General features: G+C 46.0%; 1 protein-coding gene across 1 annotated transcript in view; it reads right to left on the bottom strand.

The window, feature by feature from the left end:
- Positions 1-27,087, bottom strand: part of LOC127236706 (myosin IC heavy chain-like) — an 84,602-nt gene that overhangs the window by 33,475 nt on the left and 24,040 nt on the right. Inside the window, exon 2 of the mRNA XM_051204463.1 lies at positions 21,395-21,848. Within this exon, the coding sequence (XP_051060420.1) occupies positions 21,395-21,848 (454 nt within the window). The remainder of the gene's footprint in view (positions 1-21,394; positions 21,849-27,087) is intronic.

The raw sequence follows: 27,087 nt of genomic DNA, 5'->3' as shown, positions 1-27,087 counted from the left end.
TATCTCCTACAGCTCAGCTATTCTTCAGCAAGTTACTGTAAGCGCAGTCACAATGCTACATTTAAAGATCCCTAGTAATGTTACTATATTTTCCTGCATTTGCTTCCTGAGAACCGAGATGTGGGGGAGTTACCAGCGCAGCGTGAGATTCAGGATTACTCAGACAAGGGCAAGGGAGAGGGGGAAATTAGAAAGCCTCGGCTGCTCACACACAAGTGTTTTTAAATAGGTCTTGCCAGCTGGGATAGGGGTGGGGATGGAGTGGGAAAGAAAGGGGTGTGCCTTGAGTTAGTGCTGCCTTGTCATGGGAACAATAAAAAAAAAAAAAAAAAAAGTATCCCTGGGCTGTTTTCTGGCTTCTCATACAGAGCTCCCAGAAAACCCCAGAGAGCCACAACCTATGAAGGGATGTGGTATGGGGGTCCCGAAACAGCTAAAGAGTGGGAAATCTCAGCCTTACATTCACTATTTGTTGGAGGTGGGGGGGGGGACAGCGGCAGGGTCTTAACTCTTAAACACGGGACTGGGGACTTCCTGGTTCGCTGAGCACCTTGAGATCCTGAAAGGAACTGTGAAGGCCAGGGAAACTCTGCAGCTCTGCAGCCCCTCTGGGCCCCAGCCACACCGTGTGCCTCCTTATTTCCCTGTCATTCCTAAGTGGCATGCTTCCTAATAAACTAGCTGTGGTTGATGTCTGCAAACTGTGTGGCTGCAGGTGGACCGAGGGCCTTTCCTCAGCTGTGGGAGTTGTTTGTAAAAAGGAAGGGGAAGCCGTGGGAACTTATAATGGATCAGCCAGAAATGCAGGAGGTTCTTTCCCAGCTGACATCTGAAGTGGGGGTAAAATGTCTTGTTGGGCCAAGTGCTCATGACTTGTCAGGAATGTACCAGTCAGTTTCAGGAGGGATTATTATAGGACAGCCAGCTGGTATTGGAGGATGAGGCTGTCCACTATGGTGGCTTCCTCAGGATGTGGCTATTCCAGCTGTGATGCGGGACTCTGGCATGTAGTAATTTGTCACACTGACTATATGTTGGCATGCCATGGGTTCTATTGGGTTAATACACACATGACTGAACCTGTCGGCTTCCCTTTACTTTTTAAATGTGGTTGGTTGCAGGGGTCACTGAAGCTACATGCGTCGTGAGCACACACAGTTTATACTCTATATTTCTGCTGGATAACACTTTGAAATGGATCTCAACTTTTCCCACGGAAAAAGCAAGCAAGTCTACAGATTAAAGCATGGGATGAAAGATAGGGGCTGTTGCTAACATTTAGGAAGGGCTTGTTATCTGCCAGGAACCACGCAGTGTTTCAGGAACCCTCGGCTGAAGGCTGCCTCCTCCTCCTGCCCCAGAAAAGAGTACAGAGCTCTTGTGCCAAGAAAGAAACAGGCAAGGTTCCAATACAGCAGCATCCCACTCCAGTCCTGTACTGCCTTGCACATGGGGTAAACGGGCTTCTTCAAGAAAGGGTCTAATAAACACAGTATTTCAGCCTTTGAGTTACTCAACTCGGCATCGCTACCACGAAGGCAGCCACAAACAGCATGCGACTGAAGAATAATACTCTTTTTGTCTTTTGTGTGTTTCTTTAAGACAGGGACTCATCCAGTCAAGCTGGCCTTGAATTCATGATCCTCTCTGCCTCCATCTTCTTATGTAGACCACCATGTCTGGCCAGGCTGTGTTCAACTAAGATGGATCACACAAGACGTATCGAGACAGATTCAGTCCATGGGCTGTTTGCCAAGCCCTGTTCTACACACGAAGAGAGAGACGTCGTCGCTAAATAAATGTTAGGGTACCAAGTTAGGACATCTACAGAAGTACCTTCCACAAAACACCAGTGAAACCATTGTGGAAACAAGGCTGAAAGTATAAAACACTGCCGAGTTAACTCTCTGTCAGGCTTCTAAGCTTCCACCGCCCATCACAAGCTGACCATGTGCACTGGACTCTGGAGGTCAACCACGGAGAGACACTAGACTCTAGAGGTAGCAACTGAGTGACAAATTGCATTCGTTCATTTCCTTTTTCTTTTGAAATGTGGTTACCAGTAATGTCAACAGTGGACATCTACTTCACCTCTGGAGCCTGCATTCTCTTGCCAATGGAGGCTCAACGATGTGACCGCAACAAAATGGAGGGAATGGAGAGGGAAAGGGACAGACAAGACTCCACAGTCAAACACTCCCCAGGAAAGAGCCGATGGCACGATGGAGAAGGGAAGGAAAGAGCAACTGTCCAGCGTTCGGAGCGTGGACTCCACCTGCACGGTATCACAGAACTCACTGCAAAGAGAAAGTGCTCGGAGGGAATAAAGCCCCTGCACCCAAAACAGAAACCTACTGACAAGAATGACAGTCACTCTTAAGAGAAAAGGACAAGTCAAGACTAAGAACGTTTCACCTGCTCTCACTAAATTCAAAGAATGGTCACATGCCCCAGAGAAAACGCACAGTAGGGCTGGCCATGGCAGCCATCAGGAGGCAGGGATAAGTCAGTGAGCCCCAATAATACCCCTGAAATTCAAGACTGCTCGAAAGGAAACCAATTCTAAAAGACACAGTATCAATCCTAGTTGATTGGAAGCAGCAGCAGTGCTGGTATTAACTGTCTTAAGACAAGATCATCTAGGGGAGATGAATCCCAATGCTGCTCTGGGGCAGCCATGTACACTCCACCTTCCAAGGAAGTAAAGCTTATTTCTGTGCTACTCAAAACTGGTGTGACTCTGGTGACACACCACAGTAAAATGAATCAAGAGCCATAAAGCCGTCCCTACTATGAAGCTCTGCAGCCTCCTCTTAGGAGTTACGGCAAGGAAAGGACTCTGCTACAGAGAAGTATATGAAGACATCATGTCTACTGAAGGGAACGCTTCAGTGTCCAACTCCACAGACGGCTTTGCACAGGGATGGGCTTGCAACTCCACAGTCATCCTGCCCCTAACAGCAACAAACACTACAAAGATGAGTAGTAAGATGGAGAGCACATACTGAGATTATACAGTGATACACAAATACAAAGAGTGCAAATTAGAAGAAAAGGTAAACATGAAAGGGATTCTTTTCCACAACTGTCTTGAGAGGAGTCTGTGTTGTGGTCATCATGGGAGGGCATGCACTTTAAAAATTAGAATAGAGAGGTGCGTTCTGTAATGAAGAAAGTTAATGTGTCATGCTAATAATTCCAAGAACTATACCACAGAAAGCAAATAAAATAAAAATAATAATAATAAAAAATAGAATGTTGCCAGAAAACTGCATCTCAGAAAGCAAGGTCTTGGACCAGGCAGGTAAGGCACAGTGATAGAGCTCTTGCCTAACATGTCTACCATGGGTTCCAGCCAAAGCAATACATAAATAAATATAGACGTAAGAAAGGAAGGGAGGGAGGGAGGGAGGGGAAGAAAAGGGATGAATCTGGGTCTCACTAAAGTACTTGGAGTTCTGTTTGTACCTGCAGATCTCTCTGCCTGGCAAGCTACAATCCTCTCTTTAGACATCCAGAGCTGCTTTCTTTCCCAGACAGACGGGATTGGCTGTCAAACTCTGAGGCAGCATCACTGAGTTTTATGATTGAGAACCTTGAAACAGCAGTCTTGAGAGGGTGTAGCCACTGACAAACATGAGGAACTCGTGGCCACAGAGAAGGGAGCATGTCCACTCCAACTGCACAGCTAGAATAATTAAGGATGTCTTCTAGACACCATCCATTAACCTGGGAAATGCAGGTGCAACAACAAGCCTAAGAATCATGACTGTGGCCAACGCCAAGCACGGTGGCGGAGGCGTGCAAAGATAACACGCCCACAGGAAAATGGTTCCGGGCCAAAGCTGCCAAGACTAGCACTCGGATAAATTGCTTAGCTTCTTTATGCTGGCCACTTCATCTGTTAAACAGGGTTGAGGGCAGCCTGGCAGGGTTATAGAGAGAATCGAATTAGACAACAGGTATGAAACGCTCAGCCCCATTAAGTACTCAATAAATATCAGCTCTACTGGCGTGTCAGTGTGCTTCGAGAATGTACCTTGTGCAGGCTGGCACTGAAAGGAATTTCTCACCTCTGCTATTTACAATGCTGCACCCAGGGAAGCCAAATGCAAGCAATATGTGTGCCAATTCTTATCCCTGAATCTCACAGCATTTGTCTTTAAACACAGGGTCAATAGAGCCAAGGGCTGCTTTGCCACAATACCCCCAGAGAGCCAAAAAGCTTTAATGCACAAGATCTTTTAAAGTTAGTGATATTTCCTGTTCCTAGAAGTCACCATAAGTCCCAAAAGCCCAACCCAACAGCAAGAATATTAAATAACCACGTATCCCAAAACACATTTACATTAGTAATTTTCAGCCCAAGAAACAATATAAACTATCCTACTGTGACAACTTAAATAATTAATTTCATTTATAAAAAGAATAATGGGGCCTTTTGTAACTTAAATAAAATTATTTTTACATTGTTCCTTTGGAGAATAGATTTTGTTATCTACCTGAAGGAAGATAAAACATTCCAAGGCTGGAAAGAGTTCTGTTAGGTAACAAAACCGAGTTACTTTTCCGTAATGCCTAGGTAGAGTGCCTCTGGCCAGTGGCAAGGGCATCATCAGAAGGCAGGATGATGCTGGTCCTGGCCAGGCTGGTCCTCCTGTGCCATATGTATCTATAAATCTCTAACTACCACTCATTTTTTTTTTTTTTCAAAATGGCACAATACCAATGCCTGAAGACTCCTTCTCAAGAGTCCTGGTGTTATTAAATGGTTTTGCTTTTAGGCTATTTAAATATCACAACAATTCTTAATTCAGTATTCAAAACCAGACTTGATACAGTCACCTCGGGGCTTCTTAATGCACACAGTGAGCAACAAGGCGCAAAGGCAGGTCTAAAGATCAAAGGAAAGCAGGAAGGGGTCTGCCTGCAACACACAGACACCACAGCATCACAGGAAAATCACTGAAACTTCCCTGGTAATTGCAAAGGCTGTTAACTGCACCACTAAAGCCACGCTTAAAGGAAATACTAAGTATGAACTATTAGCTGATCAAAATAAAAATGCCACCCTCTTTCCCCCAGCTCAAACCCACAAACTCCTCTGAGGTCATCAGCAGATGGGTGTGGGTGAGCTGAGGACCCTTCCCAGGGGATTAACTCTGAACTCTGTACATAGTACACCAGCCCTCACCCTCTGGCCCTCACCACCTGGTTTAACAAACCTTTAGATTCCAAACTCAGGGCTGGAGTAGAGGCGAGCCTGTTTTCAGAGAAGAGAGTTTCTGAATTGCTGTGACGGTAAGAAGGGAAGGCTGATGTGGGATTACTGACGATAGACCTGCCCCATCCCCCACCCCCATGCTTGCCCAGGATGCACTGAAACCTGCATCCTCCAGCCAGGCCTCCCTCAGTTTGAATGCAGGAGACACAGAGAAACCCCTGGCTCAACCCCCCTCCCACAGGCATCTGGGGCTTCCAGCAGCCTTGTGACAGGAAAGCCCCAAGGCAGGCAGTTCCACAAACCAGCCCTGAATGTTCCCCAGCCCCATAAATGTCACGGAGTCAAGTGACTTCCACACAAAGCCACTGAAATTCATGTCTATATTCTGACAAATCAAACACTACAAACAAAGGCAGGTGTGATGGCCCACACCTTTAGTTCCAGGACTCAGGAGGCAGAGGCAGGCAGATCACTATGAGTTCAAAACCAGTCTGGTCTACATGGCTAGTCTGGGCTGTGTAGAAAGACCTTGTCTCAAGTAATAAATAAATAAAACAAAAAACTAAACAATTGCACCCCAAAAAAAAAATCTAGCTAGACACACACCTGCAATCTCAATACTTGGGAGTATCAGTTGATTATCACTTGAGACCAGGAGTTTGAATTATGTGTTAGTAAATCCCTGAGGCCCTGTTTTACAATTTACAACAATCTCTCTCTCTCTCTCTGTCTCTGTCTCTGTCTCTCTGTGTGTGTGTGTGTGTCAGATATCTGTAGATCAAAATGGACAATCACTACAGCAGAAGCATGAATTGAAAAGAAAGCAAGTTCAGAAACATCCCTGAATTTATACTCAGTCATTTTAATACACAAACTCAGCACCATGCATTATATTCACATAAAGGGATGCAATGCAGGGAGGCTCTGTAACTGGTGTCATTGCTGCAGATGCAGAGGAGTAAGTTCCCTGACCTCACACTCAAATGATATCACTACTAGAGGATCATGGGAACAGAAACTATCGGCCTTGGCTATGACCTTGCATGCACTCAAGAGAAGGGCCAAGCACCCCACCCCACCCCCCGCAGCTCCGTAACTTCAGATCTGGAGAAAAAGGCATCCTCAAGATGCCCCCCAAGCCAGCTCCTGAGCCAACTCCTGCCCAAAGCACACTCAAAGCCTCCCACAGCCCTTGGCCAGGGGACTGGCCTGGCTCAGCAGGCTGGGTAGGAAAGGAAGCCAGAGCAGGCTCAGGGCAAACTAACACATCACATAGCGAACAAGCAAGCAAGCAAGCAAACAAGCTCTTTATCCGGATCTGGACCACTGTGCCAACCCTATTCCTATCCAGAGCCTCTGGGGGCAATATCTGAGACAGTGGCCACCGAGACCCCAATGTTGCAGAGCCACTTTAGGCCACTGTCCACCTACTTCAACCAGGACATCTGCCTCGGGGCTGTAAAGCTATCTCCCGGCATACCCATTGAAGAAGCTTGCAAACTTAAGATTGGCCATGGGTTTCCAACTTACTTGAACATGGTCCAATGGGGTCTGGGTGGATGTCTCTTCCTCCCTTGAAACAAAACTACTCTCTGACAGACTTAGCATTTCAGGACCTCCATCTCTTGGCCCAGATCTTTCCAGGGTAGGTCGTCAGAGCTGTCATTCAGTTTTTTCCTGTACTGCAAATCTGAAACCACCAAACTGAGATGTGAAGTTGTCTTGTCCAGAAAGTAGGGACCATAGGCTCATTAAAAAAAAAAAAAAAAAAAAAAAAGCCATACAGAGGTGGTGGGAACTGTGGGAGGGGCAGCATCTTACTTAGGGTTTCTACTGTTGCAATGAAACATCAAGACCAAAAAGCAAGTTGGGGAGGAAAGGGCCTTTTTTATTTGTTTGTTTATTATTTATTTATTGGGCTCACACTTCTATATCACTGTTCATCATCAAAGGAGGTTGGGGCAGGAGCTGATGCAGAGGTCATGGAGGGGAGTTTCTTCTGACCTGCTCCCCGTGGCTTGCTCTGCCTGCTTTCTTATGGAACCCAGGACCACCAGCCCAGGTATGGAACCACCTGCAATGGGCTGGGCCCTTCCCCATTGATCCCTAAATCAGATATTTCTTAGCTGGATTATGTGAAGCAAGAAGGCTGGCCGTGAACGTGGGCAGCACCCTTTCATGGCTGGCCCTTGAACTGAAGTGATAAGCAATGAACTTGAGCACACAGGAACTGATTCTCTGCTCTCAGCTGGAGATGTGACTAGCTCCTGCAAGTTCCTGCCTTGACTCTCCCAAAATTGAAAATTATAATTTTGAATTGTGAGCTAAAATCCATGCCCCCCCACAAAGTTGCTTTTTTTGTTGGGTTTCATAGCAGAGCAACAAAAATGAAATAGGCCATTACCTGTGGCATGGAGAGACTGGAACTTCATCCCTTGGCCCACAACCCTGATCTTTTCTTGAGGAAACCATCTTAGAAACACTCAAAACACCTGCCAATGTCTTTGGAACTATGGGGCAGGGGTAGAAGGGGGAGATCAAGCCTCGGAAGCTTAAAATGTGCACATGGCTATGGTGGTACACACCTGTGACTCCAACCCACAGGGCAAGCTAGCATGAAGACCTTCAATTCAAGCTCAGCTACACAGCAAATTCACAGCTAGCTTGTGCATTATAGGGAAATCCCTGGGGGGGGGGACACATCGTGTAAATAATAAAATATACATATATATGCATAAAGTACCACGGTGGACTTGAACAGTAACAAACTGTACTCAAGAAAATAAAGACCTTGGAAACACTGCACAGTGGAAAGGCCTTTACCCAGAAAGCTCAAGGCTGTGGGTTCTAGGTTCTAAGTTTAATGCCAAGTTTTCAAATTAGAAGAAAGAAAAAGAGAAAATACTACTACTTAGCTTAATACAATACAATGAGGCTTTCACATGACTGAAATCTAACAAAGCATACTATGTATACTTAGATACACATAAGCAACATATATCTTTCAATGAAACTGAACAAATTCTCTACTTCTCAAGGCCCAAAACCAGTAATCAAAGCATCGTTCTGCCTGTAATCCCATCACAAACCTCTTATCTCCACATTAAACTTGGTTTACACTCAAATTAAGGTCAAGAGAAACATGAAGCCTTAACCACAGTCTATCATTAATTAATTGCAGTATTTCACAAGTTACAATAATCCACGTCATCCAGAGCCAAAGGAGATGGAGGTTGCTTCAGCACCAATTAGTCATCAGTAATCATGATCCTACTTACACTGAACGGCAACACTAGCTTGTTTTCCGATGCTAGACAAAGGTGACATCTGGCCACTTCTGGAAAACAGTTTTGTAATGCCTCACCTTCAAGACATCTGTGTGATCTGGGCACTGGACTGAGAAGTCCCCAGTTGGAAAGGCGGCACTTACAAATACACAAGAAGGTGTTTAGGAGGCCCTAGGTGCAACCCTCATGAGAAAAGAAACATCCACACTACAGTAGGAAACAGTTTTGAGTTCCAAAGGAAGTACTTTCCAAATCAGACCTAAGAGAAAACAAAACATGCCCTTACATCGGCTGCCCAGGGCTGATCTGCACCATCCATTGCTCCAGAAGAAACAGAGCAGACCTTCTCTAAATTAAAAAGTGAGGGCACGTGCCAACACTCAGGAGGCAAAATCAGTTTTGTCTACTAAAGGCCAGTTTTGTCTACATAGTGAATTCCAAGCCAGCCACGGCTACACGGTGAGACCCTGTCTCAAAAACCTAAATAAAACAAAAACCATAAAAAAAAAAAAATAAAATAAAATGTGAGGAAATGAATTTATAACCAACCAAAACGTGAAATTATATCAACCAAAACGTGAAATAAGTTATCGGTGTGCCACATGAATGATGTCTTCAGCTAAAAGCAGCAGTAAGTAGTTTTGCTGACTTTTAAAACAAACAGTAGACAAGTAGTGTTTATATTAATCTGAAAAGATCAGGTTTAACTGACCCCCCCCCAAAAAAAAGAGTCCACTGTGTGCAAATAAATGGCCTGACTCTCACCTGGGTCCTTGAAATAGGTACATGACAGAATGAGATGCTCTCTGTGGTAGCCACCAGCAGTCACAACCAACTCCAGGGAACAACCCCACTTGGGTGACCATTTTGAAGGAATCTGGGGAAGCATCCTCCTCCTCCAAAATACTGAACTACATTTCTACCGGGGCTGCAGAGGGTGGGAGAGATTTTCTGTGGTGTCACTCAAAGGTGAAGATGGTGATTTTTAACTACTTGCTATAAGAGTTAGAGGTGACTGGGCACTGGTTAAACACTCCAGGCTAGTTTACAGGCTTTCTGAGGGTAGGTCTTTGTCTGGCTCCCACAGCCATGGCACACTGGTGGTATCAATAAAATCACTAAGTGAACACAACTTATTCAAAATACAATCCTAACAGCAGTCCATCACACAGGCCAGGTCAGGAAAAGTAGCCCAGCTTTGTTACTTCCAAAACCTCGGAACTTAAACCATTTACCCATTCTTCTTGAAGGAAACATTCTAGCAAAGTTTAAAAGCCCCAGAGGCAGACAGGTAAGAGGACTCAGGGAACACAGTGGCAAGCCCTTGTTTCACAAAACAGGTCAGGTACCAAGAAAAGGTGAAAAGTAACTTTGTAACTAGCCAAATTAGTACCCGAGGCTCTCTACCTAGCCTATGAATCAGGACTCCAGACATTCAAATTTAGGTAAGCCTATTAATCAAACTCTGAATAATACAATTTAATCCAGTTTGAAGTATAATGAAAAGCCAAGAAATCCCCACCCAAGGCAAATGCTTAAGGGCTAACGGAGGCCAGCAGCTTTCAGAAACATCCATCTGCAAGACTATACGACACTGCAGAGCCATTTACTGCTGGGAACCCATGGAGCAGTTTGGGTACCTTCTTCATCTACAAAACACCCAATTCACAACAGAGGCCTCCTCCCACCCATGCTGGAAGAAGAAATGACATTGAACACCCCACAAGCAACAAAAAGAAATACAGACTGATCAGCCAGCACCCGTTAACTTCAGAAGTTCCCAGGGTTCCCCAAGAGTTACCATTAACTGTCCCAAGGATCCTCAGCCACCTGAGACACGACTGAAGAAAAGATAGGCTATGCTTTTAAGACTCCCGAAACTTTGAAATTTCACCAACTGCTGCTACTGTATTTATCCTAGTAGCAGAACAGGAAGAGTGATAAGAAATTCAGTCAAAAGAGGAAGAGGACAAGGACAGGAAATAATCGACAGCTATGAGGACAAGGTAACTCCAACTGGCAGGCCTCCTCCACACTTCTAGGATCTTCTCCCCCCTCCCCGCCCCCCCCCCCCCGCTTGCTCAAGAAAAGGGCTATTTACAAAGGGAAGAAGTTTCAGACAGTCATCATATCCTAGCCTGGCTAATCGGTAGTTCTGTAGACGCTGGGAGTCAGCAACTAGCAGCCAAATTAGAATTTTTCCTTCCCTTTCCCTTCCTAAGGTCTAATTTGTGGTCCTCTCCTTTGAAGAGGGTAAGGACCATACAAAGACAGACATCAAACATTCGATCACTAACGCATGCACCCAGCTCAAAACATATCAGGCTGAGCCCTGAAGCCCATGAGCTTTAGTTAAAAAAAAAAAAAAAAAAAAAAAACACATCTCTCTGGATAATCATCAGTGCTGAGTTTCTAAGAAAACAGATGTCTCTGATTAGCCGTTGCTTAAGTAACTGATAAAGGGCCCTCCCGATCATTCCCACATCAGTGGGCATTCGAGTCCCAGCCAGCCAGGTGTCACAATCAGGTATGTGGTACAAATATGCTGATTGGATAAAGATAAGCAGACTGACAAACTTTAACATTACTCCAGACCCCCCCCCAAAAAAAAAAAGAGTCAATCACACAGAAGTGTCTCCTTTACATACTTAACGGCACAGGTGCACAAACGTCTGGTGTCTGGGGGTTCTAAATGTGTATTGTTTTCACTATGTTGATTAGAGTGGAAGACTGAACTTGGTCTCCTAAAAGCAAGTGTGAAGCCCACTGTCACTGACTTAAAAAGCAACGGAGAGAGAACAGCATTCACTCTCACCTCAAGACTGGCAGACTACGGACATTCTGAGACCGTTAGTTCTTGGCTGTGGAGACAGGCATATATCTATCAATCACAGGATGCCAACACCCCAGCCTGCACCCACTAACCCCCTGCAACAAGTGGTAATGTCTCCATGGGAAAGCTGCCCAGCTGAGAATCAATAAGTTGTAAAGACTTGGGTTGAGGATGTTCAAGCCTCCATCAAGTGTTTTAACCTTGAAGGAAAGAAAAAAAAAAAGCAATTTTGGTTTTGCAAAAGTGGATTGCCTCTATTTTTCTCAATCCAAACCTAATAGCAAATCAGATCCTAGAATGAACAGAAAGCGGTGCATGTACTGATACGCAGTGTGCGAGAACATGTGTTTTCTCCCTTAGGCACAGAACCCTGACCCACGAGACACGCTGGTGAAAAGAGACTCCACTTCTACAGAAGACAGACTCTGCTTTTCTTTGGATGACTGAGTGCAGCAAGCAGGTACGTGGCACAATCGAGCCTGAAAAGAACTCCCAGACTCCTGACCTGCACGCGGCTCATCAAACACCATTCGGTTCTGCCCAGGCAAAGCAGAGGACTGATCAGAAGGGCTAAGAGTCTACCTTCTGAAAGCTGAGCAGGCTACATCCCAGGGAGACCACGAACAAGAACATAAAGGGTAGCGTTCAAGCCCAGGGGAACAGACCACGTTAAAAAAAAAAAAAAAATCCTAGCGGCTGCCTTGAAGCCCACACAAGAGTGAAGAAATGAAGGGAAACCCCAAAAAGACAGAAAAGGGGGAAATGAGAAGGAAAATGACCCAATTTACTATATGCAGCCTACAAGACTATGCAGTTTGTTTCTTTAAATTCACTGTTCATCATACCAAGATTCTGGAAACTTTCTAACATAACTCCCCAAACCCTTTATTTCTTGCTCTAAAAATAAACAAATAAATGAAACGAAATGCTTTTTAAATTTAAAAGCGCTAAATGTAGCTTGCAGGGCTATTCCGTCAACATCAAGCTGGTTTCTACACCACACACAGTAAAATGAGGACAGCTTACTACCAGTTCTGGCTGGTCCTCTTTACACATACAGGCTTGATACAAGCTTATAAAGTGACTGTCCATAAAATGGACACAGCTGCGGGAAGGAAGCAAAGAAAAACAGGCAGTAAATGTTCCTTCAGCCAGGCTCCTTAGTGACATAATTAAAACATTTGTTGACTTACAGACATTCAGAAATATTCAGCCAAAATTCATAATTACTAAGTTGAGGCACATCGTTGAAGGAAAAATACCGATGGAGACACAGACAGACTGTATTATTACCATGCTCAGGAGCACTCCAAACAGTAGCAGGCAAGTTTGGGAAGGTCTGGCACACGAGAACTCTCCTGGAATGGCAGCTAGCGCCTAGTTCCCATGGGGCCCTGTGGCAGCTGCTTCTACAATACAGACTAAGAAGCAACCCAGCCCTCTCTGACTAGAAAAGATACCAAAGTATCAAGACCCTCACATGTCAAATGGGCACAGAGTCAGTCAGGAGAATGGACAGTGTAGCCTTTCACAGCCACCTATCCAAGGCCACTGAAGGACTTTTATTTATTTGCTGAGTCCTTGCAAAGTCCAGAGCCTCCTCCTTCCCACGTAGCTGATAAGAAGTTTCCAGAATGAATCTATATCCAAGCTCCACTCCCTACCAATGATTTTTTCCCCTCAATGTCTTTCATATCTTATCTACCATGCAAGTTTATACTCTGCTTCATGCACCTTGGACACATCTTAATGAAGGGATGGAGGCTTAGCTTAGAGGGTGAGGTGGTCAGAACAGCAGTCACAGACCAGCAGCTGAGCAGTTGTGACATCAGACGGCCAACCTAGTCCCCTTGCTTTTCTTCCCAAGATAAAAGCAGAAAATGCCATGCTCAGGTCTGGTGAATGTTCAATGAGTTATTGTCTGTAGTGCACTTACAACAGTAATTACAATGTCTGGTGCAGCGCTGGTGTGTGTGTGTGTGTGTGTGTGTGTGTGTGTGTGTGTGTGCATGCGTACACTTGTGTGTGGGTACACACATGCACACTCATTAAAGACCACTCAAAAATGATTTTAGCTTCTACACCTACATACAGATTAAGCACTTAGTACTGATCAGAAATATGTAAAAACTTATTTTATGTTGGTATGTTAATCTCTAGAATTAAAAACACATTTAAAAAAGATTTTTAAAACACAAGGTACATTGATTACATATATGTACCTACTTATAATCTAACATGATTTTAGTGCCCTAATATGTTTTAGAGTGAGACACATTCCTTACACTACATAGGCTGTACATCCGAAGAAAAGCATAATCATCACTTCACTATTATTACCCTGAATTGTTCCTACAGTCCTAAGTACCAGTTTTAGCTGCCTTCACCTGAAAAATGTGGGCTGAATGAAGTATAGACCATGAAAAGTGTTCCCCAAGTTCCCTAACACTGCAGCTGTGGGGTCACCCAAAATGCACCAAGAAGGAAAAGATGCGTGCTATAACTAACTACACCAAGTGTGCTTGATTCTGAAGACTTCACCAAAAATAAACAAACAACAAACAAATCCAACCACACATTGTGTTTTATAATGATTACATACATAAATTAAACTATTTCAGATATACCAGGTAAAGAAAAACATTCGTTTCTTTTTATATTTTTAACATGGCTCTGAGAACACTTAAAGTTACATCTGGAGCTGGCATTGGTGACTCACATGACATTTCAATGAGTTGGCACCGCTCCTGACAAACATGGCTTTTACAGGGAGGAATTTACGGGGAGACACTTACTGCGTTAAAAGGCACATACCCACGGTGCTTTCTGCAGACAAGCTCTCTTGCCATTAAAAAAAAAAAAAAAAAAAAAAAAAAAAAGGAGCCAGGCTCCAGTTGCTCTGTGTGCAGAGTCACAGTTACACAGAAGAACAGCAGTTTAGGGATTACCCTGAATGGCCCCAGTGGACAGCAGCGTCTAAGAGTGGCTCCTCACCAGAATTAGCACACCACTGTCAGTACGTGTACAGACAGCGGTATCTTGGGAGAGAAGAAAGGCTTGGAGAACAGGAGCAAGAGTGCACTTGCACATCCATGCGTGTATACAATCCCCATCCGTAACACCAGGAACTTGGAACGCCTTGGTGTTCAACAGGGCAGATAACCAGATTGGGAGGATGAGGGAGAATTCAAGGACGAATGAGTTGATGGATGAAGAGGACTGTAACCAGAGGGCAAAGCAGGCCAGGGGGACGATGCAGCCTGAGACACTGATAGTGTCTCAATTTTAGAAAAATAATTAGGAAAGATAATTGATTCTTTGAACGGATGAAAAGACAAGCAAATGAACAACAAACAAACAAACAAAAACAAAGCAACAAAGGAACTATGGACTAACAGACAGCTATGCATGGACAGTCCCCACCCTCCAATGTGGCCACCTGGAATGGACCAGCCTTGATCATAAACACACACTGATGAAGGTTGTGTATGTCTCACCCAAGAAGGGCACTCACTGGTTCACAGCACTATTACTGAAGTACCACACCCTGCCCCACACTTTACCTCCGGGAGTTAGCAAATGCATTCCTTCTCATACAGAACCTGCCATGTTCTCCATTGTATTGATCAAAGTCCTCATAGAGGAAGGAAAAGAAAAAAGGTCAAGCAAAACACAGCAAGTGCCCATGGTCAAACCACGTGGTGAGTGAGGGCGAGTGTCCAAACTGGACTGAGTCAAGCCCTTTTGTCTTTAATCGCTCTGCTTAAAGTCTCGAAGGCCAGTGCCAAGGCTTCCTCCCTGCTGGGGGATCTGAGGGCTAGACTCAATGAGTTGACAGTCTCTTTTTACTTCTCACTAATTCTGTCCCTGGCAGTTGTCCTCAAAGATAAACAGATTCTAGGGCTGGGTGGTAAAAGTAACTGCCTGTCCTAAAAATCAGCCATTTGAGAACACAGAGTTACATTGTAACAGATGGAGCTGTTGCCCCGGATTCATAGTTGAAGCCCTAACCCCTCAATAATGATACGATTCTCAGTATCGTGGAAGACTGATTCCAAACCCGTGGGGCAGCCAAATTTCTCAGACGTTCATATCACTTCGGCAACAACGTCACACAATCTTTGCATATCACCTATGCACTTCATCCGGTATATTTCAAATCATCCTAGATTATGCATTGACCCAATAATGTCAATGCTAAGGAAACTATATTAACAAATACATTTAAGGGAAAAAAAACTATATTTAGTACAGACAAAAGTTTTATGATTGTAGGTAAAAACCACAGACGTTGAAGGGCTAAAGTAACTGGACACAGAACATTAAAGAAGATAATTTGAAGCTGGCAGTGATGGCACACACCTTTAATCCCAGCACTCAGGAGACAAGAGGCAGGAAGAGCTCTGTGAGTTTAGGAACAGCATGATGTACACAGTGAAGTCCAGCCCAGGCAGAAATACACAGCGAAACACCATCTCTTAAAAGAGCAATATTACCATATTGGGGCTGAAGATGTGCTTACTGGTTAAGAGCTCATGCTGTTCTTGGAGAAAGCGAGTTTGGTTCCCAGCACTCATGTCATGGAGCTCAGGAACTGACTCACTCTAGCTTCAGGGGATTCAACACACTCTTCCAGCCCCCTCGGGCACCTACACTCACATGCGCATAGCCACATCACACACTCACAAACATGTAATTAAAAAAAGGGGGAAAGTTACAGTTATAAGAGCGGGACCCTTATCTAATAGAACTGCTACTCTCCTAAGACACAAGGGTATAGCAGAGATCCCTTCCTCTGTGCTTATACAATGGAAGGAGGGGGAGAGGGTGGAAGGGAGGCAGGGAGGGAGGGAGGCCAATTAAAGACAAGAAGAGCATGCCTCACCAGACTACATGATAACTTTGTCTTCCTGCTTCTAGAGTGCCGAGTAAACTCACCCCGTTGCTTCAGCCTCCTAGTCCACAGCATTCTACAAAGCACATCAAAACACACACTAAGCAGGAATGAATACCCTGGACACAGGGAGACTTTCAAGGCAGCTCTAAGAGTGAAGTGAGGACACAAAGTCAAGCCTGGCCCTATCTTCCCTCTGCCTCCACACAAATGGCTCTTACTCCAAGGGCCCCCACATGTTAACTGTCCTACCCACATCTCTATACACCTGCAACATGGCCCAGAATAGATGTGTGGGAGGGTTCAGCTCACTGAGGGTGATGCCATCCCTGGGCTGGTGGGTCCTGGCTTCTAGAAGAAAGCAGGGAGGAAGCCAGTAAGTAGCACCCTTCCGTGGCCTCTGCATCAGCTCCTGCCCCCAGGTTCCTGCCCAGTTCCTGTCCTGACTTCACTGATAAACTATGATGTGGAAGTGTAAGCCAAATAAATAAATAAATAAATAACCCCTTTGTTTCCTGACTCGTTTTTGGTTATGGTGTTTCATTACATATATATATATATATATATCAACACCCAAGGGCCATGACAATACTCCTGGACTCACTGACACTGTGGCCTCACCTTCTCCTTCTGAGAGGTGACAGGGCATTGAGCAAGATTTCAACCTAAATCCACAGTTTATAACCCCTGGCAGTGTCCTGGATCCCGGTCTTTGACAGATGTGAATCAGAACCAATTATGCATTCTATACAGAACACTAAATATCAAGCACACAAAAAGAACCCTGTAAACTATAAACCACATTAGTGTCTTATTCTTGTCTTATTATATGGAAGTCTGGGTCTTCCCAACAGCTGGTTAGCCAACATATCTACTTCCTAAAACTGCCTTTAAAAAAAAAAAAAAAAAGAACTTGAAATACAGGCTGAATGTGTCTCATCCACCTGTCTGGGGACAGATGTGTGCCAGCCTTTGAGGCACGTTCATTATACGCCACCCTCAACCAGAACTCCTGGGCTAAAATTTATTTGTTTATCCTGCTGATGAATTAGTTATTTCCTAACATCCCCATCTACAACCTGCATAGGTCAGACTTTGGAGGAAATAACAAACAAATCAAAACAAGAAATACATGTGTTTCGTATACACTTTATCTATGCACTGATTGCAATCTTAGGCAGTCTTTCTAGTACACCTGAACTCAGATAACCTGTCACAAAGTCAAGGGTGGAATTTTCCATTTGTGGCAGCATCATGGCGGTTGCTCTGAAAGCCTCCGGTTTGGTAGGGCCTTCTGCAAAAAAAAAAAAAAAAAAAAAAAAAGCCACTAAACATCAAGCTAGCATATGACCTAGCTATACTGCACCTTGACACATGCCCAAAGCACTCTCCATCCTACTCCACAGACACCTGCTCAGCCGCGTTTATTGCCACCCTATTCACAATGACTAGGAAACAGAAATGACCTAAATAGTGGGAATGTGGTATACACATGCTGTGGAATACTATTCGGCTATAAAGAAAAATGAAAAGTCCTAAAATCTGCAACACTTCAGTACTTCAGATTACAGATGGTCAAACTGAAATCAAACTGAGTAAACCTGAACTTTCTTTTCTTAGAAATCTTGCCAATACAGACAGCAGAAAGGAGGGATTTGACCGAATAACTACTTCCTCTGGCCAAACCAACGCTTTGGCCAGAGCTGTCACAATAGGCTGACCTGGGCAGCCTTTTCTATTGAAAAATCAAAACACTCAAGCTAGGCACATGATGGCACACACCCGCAATTCCAGCATTCTGGGGGCTGCAGTAGAAGAATCAGGTATGAGGACAGCAAGGGTTACACAGTGAGACCCTGTCTCAAGACAACATAAGCCATTCGGGCAGTCCATCCCAAGGCTCTGGGGCGGGGTTTGTTTGGCTCCAGGAAGTCCAATGCAGGTGCACAAAAGGGATTATGTAAGATTACCTTCAGGATGTGTAAAAGGGGGTATAGAGGAATTTCATGAGTTTTTGTTTTGTTTTTTTGTTCCTGTCTTTAGGTCTCACTAGAGGACTAGACTACAAATGACTTGCCTGACCAGAGAATTCACCAAACAGAGGCTGCCAGATCACATTTCCTCATTGTCTGAACGTCCTAGGGACCAGGCAGGCTATGTATGGTGCGGTAGTGTTCTGAGCAGAGGCTAGGGTTCTGATTTCACTACCAACCTCGGTAACACATGCCAGAAAGCAACAATGCGTTACTAAGTGTTGTCACACGTGAACTGTAGATCAAGTGTGGTGCCCGCCCTACACCCTCCAGCCCATGGCAGATTAGGAAACACCAGAGACAACTCGTTACTGGTTAGAAGGCCATAGATGTCAAAAGGAAATGATCCTGAAAGTTCTCTTGGAAGTTCCAGGACACATTCATTGCCTCTAGGTTAAGATGCAAGATGGCAAGATAAAGGAGAGATGGCCATTGAGAAGATGAAACTTAAGATACTCATGGGAGCTGTGAAAGTGACCAGATCCCTCTTGAGCTACTCATACAGATACAAGTCAGAGATGGGGAAGACCACCGCAACCCTAACAAGGCACTGCTATGTCAATGTAAAGAACGCCTTTCACCGCCATGCCTGGAGGACAGAAGTGTTCTCCATAGGGCAGGGTGAGAGGTGGGGATGGGTACACAGGGTGTAATTCCCTAAGAAGACTTTTCTAGCAGGTTCTCGTCAATATGTCTGAAGTGAGGTGCTGAAAAATACATTCTTCTCACAGTCCTGAAGGCCTAAAGAAATGAATTACTTTCACCATGGCTGCAAACCTTTGATAGCCTGTTTCAAAACAGTGCTTTGACCACCTTCTGAATCGCCTTAATGTGGGCATTTAACAGCACAAATGGCATATTTTTTTTCACTTCTGTCCTTTGAAAACACCCTGAGAAATGTTTCCATCACTCATTTCAGGAAAAAGAAACAATTCCTAAGTCTGGGGGAGAGGGGGGGCTGTCAAGAGTTTCCTGTTCATTTGTAAGAAAAGTTAGCTCACTAGTTTTCCCCAAACACTGCTCACTAACCTGCTCTGCACTTACGGCAAGCAATCTGGAATTCTTCCATCATTAAACTTCATTCTGAACATCATAAAATCATTTCCACAAGCCATGTCAGGCCCAGCACACTGCAAGCCAGTCAGGTAACAGAACCATGTGTGCCATACAGAGCAATTCAGCCCAGCCTTGCCAGGGCAGATTAAGCTAATTCAAGAGATCAAACAAATAACTCTGGGTCGCTATGCAATCAGCAAGTCTCCGGGTGTTTTGAAGGGGTCATCTAGTCTGCTCCAGCAAGGAAGGCCAAGGGAGATTTAATAAGGATGAAAAGTACATTTCCCAAACACCTGGGAGCCCCTGTTTGCTGGGAATGTTCAGTTCCTCAAAGTACATGACAGAGAGGTCAGGATTATGACAGGGTCAAACAGAGCGGTGAAGGAGACTGAAGCAAGAAGCGTGGTATAGGGGATGCAAAACTGGAAACCACCTTGTACCTGCTCTGCCCATTTTAAAGGGTGCAGTCTCTCCATGGGTGAGCTGATCAGCTCTATCAAGCTGCCAGAGCTCATACTGCAACTCCCCACTTGAAGACTGCACATCTGAGAGGCTGAGAGCAAAGCAGGTCGTGAGCTGTAATTCCAAGATTTACCACCGCACAAAGTTCTCAATTTCAGCCTCAGACCACTGGGGCCTTTCTTTCTTCAATCAAAACTGCATTAACCGACCAGAGTGTGAGAAAATTTAAGGTAGGATCGTCCCTTGTGGTCACTTAGGATTGCCCCAAAAGGTTTAAAACCTTAACTGTCTGGAAAGCAGTCTCTCTTTGTGTCCACTGGCTGCCTTCGCTATATATAATAAACTGGGCACATTCGCGAAGGTCTGTTTTCTACGTCTCTGTATCTATAAACACGTGGAAAGTGAATGGAGGAAGTGCCCACAACCACTGTTGATAACTATCCCCAAATACAGGTCTGAAATTATTTTCATTCCTCCTCAAAATCCCTGCAGAAAAGTCTGCAATGGCTGAGGAGCAGCAAAGGGGTCGTTCCTCCCCAAGCCATGGTCACTAGCCAATGGGCTGTTTCATTTGGAGTCAACCAAGGAGCAGGCCTAGGGACCTGCAGCCCAAACTGGGACCTGTTCATCCCAGACACAGACTCAAACTTGGCAGGATTAGCCTTAAACCTGTTGGCAAAATAAGAAAAGCCAAATAAGGGACAGACTGGCGACCTGAACAGACCAGGGTGGGCAGGGCCCACTCCACTTAGCACCCAGCTGTGTCCCCAAGCTGTTCACAATACTACTGTAAGTCACGTACGTCTTCTATCCATTAACCACCACCCAGCATCCCGCGCACACCTTCCGGGAGAATCGTTACTGTGTATAAATTACAGCGTTTTGCAAATCCAACCCCTCCACACAATGCCAAGCTAACAGTGCTCAAAAGGGAGGTGCTGTCGAGACATTAAAAGTCCCACCTCAAATTCTTGCAAAAAACCACTTGTTTAAATCGCCCTGAATACGCCGAAGGGACAGGGTGGCTGGGAGAAACTTTGGCTCAGGAGGTTTAAGCCTTGGAAATGCAGGGTAGGGCGCAGGGACTAGAACCAGGCACAAAAAGCGCCCTGCACCGAGGCAAGGACCGCTTATATGAGACGTGACAGCAGCTTTGTGCCGGATCACGAATAGTTATAAATACAGTAACTTCTCCCAGACCATCGCAGCCTCTCGCTTCCTAGCGCCGGGGGCCCCTAGACCCCAGGCTATTCTTCCCAGGCACGCGCGCCCGGCGACCCGGCTACGGCTCGGTCCCACGCCCGTCCGCAGGCCAGGGCTGCTTGTGCTCCCGAGGGCTCTCGGTTCTAGTCCCCGCTGTCAGCCCGCTGAGGGCGCCCCACCCCCACGCCAGCCCGAGGCTGGGCAAGGCGAAGGCTCGCAGAAAGGTGTGTATCCGAGGTGCGGGTACCCGGGGACGCCCAGGCCGCGGCGGGGCCGAGGGCACCAGCGGGGCGCGCAGGGGGACGCGCTCTCTGCTCCTTCCCAGGCGGTCGCTGCCCGCCGGCCCCTCTCTCCCAACTCTGCCGACCCGCCCAAGTTTGCAGCCCCCTCCCGTCGCCTTACCTCTCTGCACACCGCACGCCGAGGCCGGAGGGCAGAGGCGCGGGTCCCGGGGCGGCGGCCGCGCTGCGCCCGCCCAGATGCCGCTCTTTGTCTACACCGTTCCTTCCTCCCGCCGCCGGGCGGACGCTGCTGGCCCCGGCGGACCCAGCCGGCCCGGGAGCCCCGAGCCCTGCCCGCCGCCGAGCCCTCCCCGCCGCCACCGCCGCCGCCCGCTCGGCCGCGCGCCCCGGCCTGCGATCCGCGGCGGCGACCCTCCCGCGCAGCGCCCGCCTCCGCGCGCTCCCCGCCCGCCCGCGCTCCTCCCCGGCTGTCGTGACGCCGCCCAGGGGCCGGCCCAGCTCGGCGCGCGCCGGGCGGGGGACCCACCTGGGAGTCCCGGCCGGGCCCGGGAAAAGCGCCGCCTGCGGGCTTCGCGCAGCAACCGGCTCGCGATCGGAGTTGGGGGGCTGGCGGGCTGGGGAACGAGGAAGAAAGCAGTGCAACTTCCAGCTCGCGAGTCCCACCGGGTGGCCTCCGCACCCCCGCTGAACGTTTGATTCTTACAGCGACCACCCCACCACCACCCCTCCCCGGAAGCATTCCCACGGCTCTCTCCGCCAAGCTGGCCTGGTGTCCGTCAGAAAAGTGACTTACATAAAAATGTCACTTCCTTCCAGTAATTGCTTGTGGGTATTTTCTTTATTTATTTGCCTTGCATCTATTTACTTTCCCAACCAGACACTTTTTCACTCCATCCTCCCAGGCGAGACCACTTCCTAGGGGGAGGAGAGGAAACCCGACCTCCGCTGCCTCCCGGGCGCCCAGGCCAGCTCTTTGGAGCCTGGGATTTCTCTTTTTAGTACAGGAGGAGGCTGGGAAGGCTTTAGAAGGCTCCCTCGCCCACTTAGCCTTGAGCAGTGGCTAACCTGTAAGCAAATCCTAGAACAAGGGGAAGGAACACATACGCCTCACACAACGGAATCCAGATGTTTCTTCTCCAAGATCCTTCTCTCGTGGTTCTCCAAAGGAAGCCCTAATATTCAAATGAATTCAGTTTTCTGGTTGGGCAGCTCACATTTATGTTAATGAGATTCTATCCTGGCCCTTGGCTCCTCCTTATTGAGGCAGAAACAATTCACCCTAAGCTGCCTCCCTCCCTAAAGGAAGTTTCCAGGCCTGGGTAACCTGAGGAAGTTTGGCGTTGTAATCATAGGGAGCGATTGTAGGCTTCCTGAACTGTGTTGCCTTACACGTGTGTTTCACAACGAACCTTTCTCGACTTTATCACATGAGATGTTCACTTGCCTCCTATGTAAAGTGTCTGGCACATAGCCCGACAAAAGAGCATTAGGTACAAAATCAGCATATCCGACACCCTCTTCCAGGCGGAGAACGGTATCTCCATTCATCCTTTTGTGCAGACCTCATCCTGCTAATAGAGTAGATTTACAATAAGGAAATCAGAACGCTAATCAATAGTTTAACCCTATTTAAAATTCGTTCACCCTAAATAAGACAGGACAATACAGACCCAGATGTTTGTTTTGTTGTTGTTGTTGTTGTTTGGGGGTTTTTTAGCTTTTGCTTTGAATTGTGGCCTCTCAGACTGCTTCTCTCCCTCTGATTCTTTATTAAGTCCCTAGGGAGGTTTGAAGAAGAATGGCTCCCATAGACTCACATATTTGCATGCTTAGTCCCCCAGTTGGTGAACTGTTGGGATTAGGAGGTGTGTCCTTGTCAGAGGAGCTGTGTCACTCACTGGGGGTGGGCTTGGAGGTTTCAGAAGCTAGGCCAGGCCCAGTGTGTGTCTCTGCCTTACTTGTCCAGCACCAAGCCTGCCTGATTGCTGCCATGCTCCCTGCCACAATGATAACTGACTAAGTCTCTGAAACTACAAGTAAGCCTCTAATTAAATGCATATGTGTGTATATGAGTTATAGACATGTGTGTATATATGTGCATCTATATGGTGTCTCTTCACAGCAATAGAACACAAACCAAGACAGGTTCCACTGACATCTTGCATCTAAATTCAATAGCTCCTTTTCAAACCCTAGCCGCCCACCTACTTTTCCTTCCTACAAGGGGTGCTTCTGCTGCTGTCTAAAATACAGCAACTTGCTATAAGGTATTTCGTTCTCATTCCTAATGTTCCAGCCAGCCTGTCTCTGACTGTGAGGAGTTGTCTTCCAAGCATCTGGCAGCAGTATTCCCAAAGAAGACGTGAGGTGGATTTATTTTTTTCTGTATGTGTGTGTGTTCATGTATGCATGAACACATATGTGTGTGCTAGTGTTTATGGAGACTTTTGTTTGGTATTTCTCCCTGATGACTCTCACTTGAACCCATAGCTCTCTGATTTGGCTACTGTAGCTAACCAGACTGCTGGGGGAATCCCCTGTCTCTACTTCTTGAGGGTTGCATACCCACCTGGCAGTCACATGGAAAATGGGAACACAAACGCTGCTCCTTGTGTTTACCTGGCAAGTACTTTTATCACTGAGCCATCCTCCCAGCCCTTGAAATATGAAAGGTCATCTTTTGTATGCCCCTGTCTTAGAGAATTCCAGTCTGTCTGCATTATCTTAAGGCTAGTCCACTCTGCTAGGCTACCTGATGTCCTTCCTAAGCCAGCTCTTTATCCCACAGCTTCTGTCATAGCCTAATGCTGTGGCCCTTTAATACAGTTCTTCACGTTATGGGGACTGCCAACTGTAAAATCACTTTTGTTGCTTCAACATAACTGTAGTTGTGATATTGTTGTTAATAGTATTGTAAGTATCTGTGCTTTCTGACAGTCTTAGGTGACCCCTGTGGAAGGGTCTTTTAATTCCCCAAAGGGGTGGCACCCCACAGGTTGAGAACCACTGGCCCAAAGTGATGTGGGATGTCCTGCTGTATGTTGTGAATATGTGTTGCTTTTGCTGGTTGAAGAATAAAGCTGCTGTGGCCTATAGCAGGGCATAATATAGCTAGACCGGAAATGCAAGAAAGAAGGCAGAGTCAAGGGAAGACACCAGCAGCCACTGAGGAAGCAAGATATGTAGAAAACGGTGACATGGCAATACATAGATTAGTAGAAATGGGTTCATTTAAATGTAAAGAGCTAGCTGTAATAAGCCAGAACCATTGGCCAGAAAAACTATAGTCAATATTAATCCTCTGGGTGATTATTTTATAAGCAGCTGTGGGACAGGCGGAACAACAGAACAACCTCCAGATACACTAGAGTTTACTTCAACTCCCAGGAGAAGCCACATGCCATCTAGACCTCTTCTAGACCCATCTCCCAGCCACCTGCAACCCTAGAAAGAAAGCAAAGGGGCTTTCCCACAATCCCATGCAGTCCAAATGAGATTCTTGTGGTTCACAATTCTTAAACATTTAGCTGTGCCTTCCCTTCTGTTTCCATCACGGGATACTGACATTTATTTACATTATGCCCCAGCAATACGTACCATGAATTGTTACTGAATCTGGACATCTACCAACGCTAACGCCTGTTTCACATCTTCAAAACCCAAAACAGCGCAAGAGTTGAGGCAGAACTGTGCGTCACAACTCTCTCTCTCTCTCTCTCTCTCTCTCTCTCTCTCTCTCTCTCTCTCTCTCTCTCTTTCTGTCCCCATTATCGCCACCTTCCAGTTTAGTCATGCATGTTTTCTCATATTCATACTGGGTGTCCGTGGCACCTTAACCTTGCTAAATGCTTTTCTCCTGTCATCTGCCCTTGCTAAAAAGAAATCCCCCATTGCCCACCACAGTCTCATCAGAGATCTTTTCATCTTCACATTTCAGGAGACAGGAGCATTTGCTCCTAGGAAGACTGGGGGATTAGCCCTAAGAAGCCTGAACTACCTTCCTAGTGCTGCTGTTATGTTGTTAAGGTAGTCAGTCCTGGGGCTACCTCAACAAATTAGACAAGACAATATAAAGCACAGTTTGTCCTCTCCACACTCTGAAGCCCAGAATCTCCCCCCAAAGGCCACAGAGAACAGCCCTTCCTTACTTCTGGCTACTCGTGGCTCTACCATTCATTCTGTGACTTGTGTCTGCTCCATCCCAATGTCTGCTCTGTGCTAACATGCCTGGTCGCCAACTCCAGCCCATCATCTCCTCTTCTGTCTTTCTAAATACACATGCTTGGTTTGAAGATACACACACACCATTTACAGAGACCCTCTTATTAACTAGGGTCTAGCTAATAGTTGCAGGCAAATACATTTTGGTGGAGGTTGGGGGCTGCCATTCAATCTACTACAAGGCCACCATGGAGCCCATATTTTTTAAAGCTTGTTTCATTGCAAAACATACACTGTATATAGTTCTGATTCTACTTCGTTGGTGTGTCCCTCCTTTTACTATTAAAATGGCTTTGAAAGAGTGAAAAGTATAGACCTTTAAAAAAAATCCCATCAGCACTTTGCCCTGTGATTTATTTTCCAAAGGCATCTTACATTTAGTTCCGCCATAACATTTTCCTCTTTGACTCTGCTTACTAGAAAGTTCTTTGTTCATTCACGCCCATCCCCCTTGAAGAGCCAAACCAATGTCTACCTTCCTACAGTGCGGAGGCAGTTGGGAAGTCCATCTCCCTGTCCCTTCCTCCACAAGAACTCCATTCAACATCTCCAGCAGCTCCATCTTAGTAAGGTAAAGCTGTGGATGCCACTCCAGTCAGACTTCTGAGGCTCAAGGTGTACTGGCAAGCCTACCACTTGAGGTCATCAGGCTCTGTGAACCTCTGATAGTGCAGCTGCCCCTCATACTCAGATGGTTACCTCTGTGACCTCATCACCCACTGGGATACGTTAGGACTCAACCGAGAGAACCTGTAGGTAGGAAAGGCAGAGCAGAGGATGCCGGGGTGAGGATCCAAAGGTAAGGTCAGGAAAGGGGCAGTCAAAAGTGGACGTCCACAAACTCCTTTGGCGCATGTACCCAAGAGTTTCTGGTTAGGAAGAAGGGACATGCATTACTCAGAGAGGCAATAGCCCCTCTAGAGTACAGGACATGGATGGGGAAATGGTTTAGCAAAATTGAGAGAAAGAGCCCCAAAGGCTTCAGCAGCTGTTGGGATGTGGGTCATCAAAGAGAACAAGAGTGGGACATCAAATCTAGCCTAAGTAGCCATGTCAGAGGAGCAGCTGATGGCACCTGACTTCAGGGTGCCAGCCTACCAGGAGGCAAATCCCTGCTGATGGGCGAATCTCAGATTGGTAAGGGCCCAACACCACAGACTTCAGACTGTCTTTTAATGCTATGCTTTCACATGTTTGCTGTGGCCATCTTCCCCTGGTATCTGGTATGGTGTCAATGGGTGTGGGGAGATCCCCCACTGCCTGTAATGTAGTGTATTTATCTTATGGAAACACCTCCTTCTACTGGGCATCTTAACCTGTGGATTATTACGAAGACATTTCTTCCTAAGCTGTGCTGCCTAATTGATACCAGTAATGTTGGCTTAAATAGAGTCTTAACAATAAAAAAAAAAAAAATTAAAAAAAAAAAGGATGTATCACACAGTTAGAACATGTGAGTTGATATTGGGGAGCCATATAGATTTGTAACTTTGATTAATGATTAAGAAAAACAATTGAGTCCCAGTAGCCCAGCTAGTTTAAATTCCTTTAACCTTAATGTTGGGAGATGGTGTTCACGGGTTTTGGAGTGAATCATAGCTGAAACAAAGCTTTGAAAATAACTTAAAGTTA

The sequence above is a fragment of the Phodopus roborovskii genome, unplaced genomic scaffold (assembly GCF_943737965.1).
Source record: "Phodopus roborovskii unplaced genomic scaffold, PHOROB, whole genome shotgun sequence".
In the NCBI taxonomy this organism is placed as follows: Eukaryota; Metazoa; Chordata; class Mammalia; order Rodentia; family Cricetidae; genus Phodopus; species Phodopus roborovskii.
This window is presented reverse-complemented; position numbering and strand designations above follow the sequence as displayed.